This window comes from Otolemur garnettii, unplaced genomic scaffold (assembly GCF_000181295.1).
Source record: "Otolemur garnettii isolate 467f Iridium unplaced genomic scaffold, OtoGar3 scaffold00010, whole genome shotgun sequence".
In the NCBI taxonomy this organism is placed as follows: domain Eukaryota; kingdom Metazoa; phylum Chordata; class Mammalia; order Primates; family Galagidae; genus Otolemur; species Otolemur garnettii.
The window spans coordinates 37,443,528-37,449,832 of record NW_003852405.1 but is presented as its reverse complement, the minus strand read 5'-3'; the positions used below and the strand labels follow the sequence as shown (position 1 = coordinate 37,449,832).

The window sequence follows — 6,305 nt, the reverse complement described above, 5'->3', positions numbered from 1 at the left end:
TTAGGGCCTGGGCCAAGGCCAGCGTAGGCTTCTAAAGGTAGACCAGTTATCCCAGGAGGCAAGTAAGCCCAAGCTGCAATGACCATCTCTCAGTCCATAAGCATTGAGGGAAGTAACAGGGAAGCTCTGGCTTGCCGTGGTCATCACTGTCATCTCAAGGACTCTTGCTTTCATTTAATTCAAGAGACCTAGAATGTAGTATCAGGATAAATTTATTAACAAATTATTGCTGGAGAACTAAGTCTAGTTCATTGCCACTGCTGCCAAGGTGATTACTCTCTACATTTTTTCTTTGAACCACAGGGATATAAACTGTAGGTTTCAAAGAGATTTGTCTTCTTCTATTCTAGTGGAATGATAAATATTATTAGCATTTGTCAAAGTCATTGGTAGACCCATATGGAGCTGTGTTATGGGATGGTCCTTCCCTGTGGACCTGTGCCCAGACCATGCAGTGGACTCCTGGGCTTCTCTGCCTAGACTTTCATGAGACTTGGGTCTCTCAGCTACCTTGAACAGGGAAACTAAGTAAGCTACATTCCTACGTAAAGGGAATGTGACTGCTTAGTGTGTAAGAGAGAGAGGGCAGGGCATCCTGTCCTGGGACAGGACTTGACGGGTAGAAACAGCTCACACATCCCCGGAACATGCCTCTGAAAAAACTGCAAATCTTCTATTTCTGGGTAAAGTCTTTTAAACCTTATTTGGAAAATTACTGTCATTACAAGAGAATTTGCTGATGTCCTTTTTGAAACTCCCTTAATCATTAGTTCAATCTGTAAATAACCACTGTGTTCTGTGTTTGGAAATATGGGATGGTCACTTTCATTCTTTTTTTAGACATGTTTCTCTCACTAATATTAATTAAGTATAAATGAGCCTTTTATATGTGCTTCTCCTCAGATCATTTTATCCCCATTGAGAAATATCAGTTTAGTCTTTACCCGATATTTATGGAAGGAGTGGGGAAGCCGAAGACAATTAGTAGTTTCACCCAAGGTACGATATGTAATTTTATACAGAAATGGATGTTACCTAATTTGTTACCATGTGTTTATCTTCTTTCTGATGGGATTATGGGAGAGTCTGGAGTCTTAGGTAGATGTATCATGGGGTGATTCTGAAGGAAATATTATTTTTCCTTTAAAAATAAACTGGAGGGATAGTTACAGAAATAAATTCACTGGGTCCCTCACATTTCTGATTCATCTTGCTGCAGGTACATGGAGTACCAACATTTTAATCTTGTTAGGACTTTTAAAATTGTCTTCAAATCCAAGCAACTCAATAATGAAGTTTCAAAAGAGATACATTTTGTCTAGTTTTAGAGTACAAATGATTTTAAAAATTCGTTCTTATATTATTCAACAAATATATAGAGAAAGCAATTCGTTCATGTGTTAATTCAGCAAACACATATGGAGCATTGTCCTGAGGGCTGTTTTGGGACACTGAGCTGAGCCCGTTCCCTGCAGCTTACACTCCTGTGCCCTGCGGGGAGCAAAGGACAATAAGTAAATTATGAGCCATATGATGCCAGTCAGAAGCAAGCATCATGAAGGCAAGTAAAAGTGAGGTGAGGGACAGAGTTAAAATGTGGGTTAAAATGTGAAGACAGCCAGATGTGGTCTTTCTGTGGAGGTGAAATCTGAGTAAAGCCTTGAAAACACACCAGTCCTGACTTCAGGGCCAGAGGGAGGTTCTGAGAACCTGCTGCTTTAAGTGGAGCATGTACAGGGGCCCCTTCAGGATGACGTGGTTACACTGCTTCCTGAAATGTAGTGTTGTGATAATGCTTATGAGAAACAAACAAACAAACAAACAAAAAACCAACTGGTTTCATTACACATGCTTTCATTTAAAGTTGAGGTTCTCAGGACCCTTGGACAATGTGAAGCCGGAACTTATGGTGCAAAGGGCAGTCCAGGCCGAGGGACAGTGTGGCTGTGGCCTTGCAGAGTGAGCGTGCTGGGTAGCTGAAGATGGCAAGGCCATCTCTGTGTCTGCAGTGAATAGGACAGAGGTTGGCAGGTGTCCCCTGGAAGCCAGTGCCAGGACAGAGTCATCATGACAACTTTAATTGACACCTTGAGTCCTATAACTTACAAATAACCAGATGGAGAGAACTGCCAACCAAGTAATTCTGAACAAATGTCTTGCTAATTTATAGGTATAATACTGAATAACATAATGATTATTATGTTAGCACACTGTTAACATAGCACACTTTCATATTCCTCTTTTTATCTTTATGTTTTCAAAAGTGATACAGATAAAAGTCTACTTTAATTTTTGATAGACAGGAATTAACATTCCCTCAAGCTTCTGAGTTGTGTGGCTTGTATTTCTCTTTCAGATGATACTGAGAAACACCAGAGGGAGGCAGGGCTATATGTGATTGTGCCGATAATTATTTCCTCTTCCATCTTGTTGCTTGGAACACTGTTAGTATCACACCAAAGGTATTGTACTTCATGTTCAGAAGCTTTATGGCAAAGACCTTAAGCATTTAAAGCTTTGATTTAAAACCTGAATCAGGAGTATTAATGTATTCTAAGTGGTTTTATATATATTCAGTATGCAGTTAAGGTAGCACAAAAAGGAAAGGCCTGGTTACAGGAAGTTTTACAAGAAGTGACATTTCATTTTGCTAGTGATGTAAACCTCAAGGAAGAATTTTTTAAAATATATATTTAGGAAATAAGAGGCTTACAACAGAAAACCCTAGGCAATACATTCTCTGAGGTGGAGAAATGGCTTCCGGAGTGCTTCCGCTGGGGACCAGTCTTTCTTAGTGAAATGGACTTTGAAAATAGCCTCCTCCTGGCGACCTGGAGTGGTTCACTTACCACCAGGGGGCGCTCTGCTCTGTAGACTTGGCAGGACTGGCTCCAGGCTGTCTGGCTTCAGGGGCAAATGGCCTTGAATTCCCTGGACAGTCCTATGATTGTCACATCCCTCTGTGCTGAGAAGTTGAGACCAACGAGGTTATTTTACACATGCCAAATCTCTGTAGCAAGATCTGTCTTTTAGCAAAAAAGAAGGAGAGGATATTTTAGAATCTAAATTTGAGTAAAGTGAGCTGATGGGGCCATGTCAAATGGATTTGTTTCTGATACCCTCTTGTTGGACATTTTTAATATTTCATTTTCCTAGAGAATGGGAAAACCTAGTTAGGGAAAACCTAACTTTTAGCACAGTGCTTGGCACACAGTTCTCCATAAATGTTGGCTATTTTTATTATTATTGGGCTTAACTTTCATCTACTCGAAGTTTGGTAGAAGTCTTTGTCAGCATGTAAAAATTCAGTATGAATGATTTTCTGTAGTTCTGATGCCTTCTATTCTTTGTAGAATGAAAAAGCTGTTTTGGGAAGATGTTCCGAACCCCAAGAATTGTTCCTGGGCTCAAGGACTTAATTTTCAGAAGGTCACTTTTTCAATTTTTTTTAACCTAAAATATATCAGATTGAATTTTAGATGCCGTATGACTTCTAGAGCTTTATTCATTGTTAGGACTTAAAAGTTCTTATTTTATTAAGTCCATTTTAATGTGTCTGTTTACTACGTATTTTCTATGATATAGGGAAGGGTGGAAGGGGAAGAGAGACTGAGAAGGAGCAGGGAGTGAGGGAGGGGAAGACAGATGGGGGGTGTGTATGAGTGGGGTGTGGGGGTGGGGGTGGAATGAGAGAAGCCCGCACCCCAAAGGCAGACAGGAAGAATGCCCTCTATCATATATTTTCAAGAGCAGCAGGATGCAAGCATTTAAACCAGGAGGGAACACAATTCAGCACATAATTTATCATATGAGAGCTGGTGATAACACCTTTCGTGCTTCTGTGTCAGAGTGCGTAATAATGTAAATATTCAAATATTAAAGCTCAAATCTGATAGAGAATAGCAATTTGGTTAAACTTGCTTAGTAGAAATTGTTTTTAGGCAAAGGGCTGGAATCAATATTTTTAATCTCCATAATTATCACCATAATTATTTAAATAAATTAAAATATTGAACAAATATTTGTTCTTATCCTCGAGCACTACCATCTGAAAAAAAATGCAATTATCATAATAAAACTCATATGTATAGAGTCTCATCAAAGGCAAGTACTTTACGAGATAATTAGTCAACTATAATAAAATAATTTGTACTTTCTTCTGTAATATAGTTTTTAGAAAACCCTAGAGTTTTTATTAATTCTCATAATTTCCCTTGAAGCAAAGTTGGCTCTCTGTCTGTAAGACTGGAAAAATAGAATTTAGCCTTCATGTCAAAGTACATGATTTTTATCAACAAAACAGTACTTATGTGGGGGTTACTATGCAATTTCTTTTTTTTTTTTTATTAAATCATAGCTATAAATATACTATGCAATTTCAATGATTGCATCTTTATCATAGTCACTTATTAAAAGTTTTCAGTGATTTCCTTTTGCCTACAAGATATACTATAGTCCCCGTAAGTTAGCACTCAGGGACCTCTCTGTACAATCTCCTATAAGTTTACATATCAGAGTTTTGCTGTTCCTAGGTCTTGATCAGGCCTATATTATACCCTTCCACCTACACAGGGCCTTCCTCATCAATGAAGATCTTGCTGTAGGCCCTCCTTTCCCTCAGCCTTCGTTAAACAGTGTAATTCAGAAGAACTTTTACCCCCTGTAAGCACCTAGAGCATTTTATTGTTTAATTGATTGTGAGTAGTGCTCTGAATTCAAGGACTGTTTAATTTATCACGAATATTTGTGGAACCCCTCCTGCTTTGTGAACAGCATTAAAGTAGGGATTCGTGAAATAACTGCTAGTAATACATAGTAGCAGTGTCCACTTCTTTATGTGCAAATTGCTGAGATATGTCCTCTTACGTTCAGATTTTTACTCAGTCAGCATCTCACGTCTCTCTTGTAAAATAAGGTTCACAGTACTTACCTTATTAGGTTTGGAGATTAAAGAATATGGTACTTGTGATATAATAAAGTCACAATAAATATTAGTTATTATTTTACATATTTACATAATCCTTTAGTTACCCCTTGGGATAAGTATTATTATCTTTACCTGATAGTGGTTAGGTAACTTGTTTTAGAGCCTGGGTTTGTTTACAGTTTGTCTGACGTTGGAGCCTGTTTTAAAAGCAGCTGTTCTCCACAGTAGTTTCTTTCAATTTTTTTTTCTGACCACGATCCACTCACAGTGAGAAATGCATTTTACCTACACCCAGTACACACACAGGTATAGATAGAGATATGCAAAAGTAAAATGCACGGTGAACAAAATGGTTTTACTACTTGGATGACATAGAATCTTTTCAAATTTTCTTTTATTTGTTAAAATGCCAGTTACAACCTACCAAATTGATTTCACAAGATTCCAATGGCCTAGGACTTGCAGTTAGAAAAACATTGCGCTACGGTTTATAAATGAGTGAATAAACAAGAAATACTGTGGGCATAATGAACCACACAAAGATTAAGTTGTACTCTTTCAGCAGAAAAAAAAAAAATGCCCTGTCTTTAGAAGAGGCAGCCTTGTAGCTTTATAGAGGGTGGACGTAAAGTTCGTGTGCAAGCTACGGTTAAACGATTTTAAGTTGCACCCCAACTTTACGTCCACACTGTATATTAATCATTCTTTTTACAGAAACTGCACTTGGCCTGAGTCTCACCGGCCACACCCTGTGTGCCCCTCAGCTGTGTTGCTGACTGTAGGCAACAAGATTCCTTTCATTAAAACGAGGCGCTGGCATTTATTTATTTATTTATTCATTTTGAGACAGGGTCTCACTTTGTCACCCCAGGTAGAATGCTGTAGTGTCACAGCTCACAGCAACCTCAAACTCTTGGGCTTAAGAGATTCTCTTTCCTCAGCCTCCCACATTGCTGAGGACTGTCACAATGCCTGGCTATTTTTAGAGACTGGGTCTTTCTCTTGCTCAGGCTGATCTCAAACCTCTGAGCTCAAGTGATCCACCCGCCTTGGCCTCCCAATGCTAGGATTATAGGCATGAGCCCCTGCGGCCAGCCAGCTTCTGGTTTTAAATTAATAAAATATTCTTTCTCTTCCATTATGAATTCATACAGTAACATTTCTTATGGTTATGATGATATTTCAGGCATACCTGTGTGATATATATATGTACAAATATATGTCATTCATTCATTACTTCACAAAGCATATAGTGACTATTTCTGTGTAAGGCTATCAGGATTTGGGAAAACAGATTTTAAACATATGCTACTTACCATGCAAGAGTAAGATGGTGAGTGGAGTCAGATAAGCATGGCTGGATTGAAGGAGCAGGAAG

The 6,305-nt window shown here is 38.6% G+C and overlaps 1 protein-coding gene across 1 annotated transcript in view; it reads left to right on the top strand.

The window, feature by feature from the left end:
* The window catches only part of LEPR (leptin receptor), a 65,042-nt gene that overhangs the window by 44,656 nt on the left and 14,081 nt on the right, over positions 1-6,305 (top strand). The window contains exons 15-17 of the mRNA XM_023509890.1: positions 904-999; positions 2,357-2,462; positions 3,354-3,429. Of these exons, the coding sequence (XP_023365658.1) occupies positions 904-999; positions 2,357-2,462; positions 3,354-3,429 (278 nt within the window). The remainder of the gene's footprint in view (positions 1-903; positions 1,000-2,356; positions 2,463-3,353; positions 3,430-6,305) is intronic.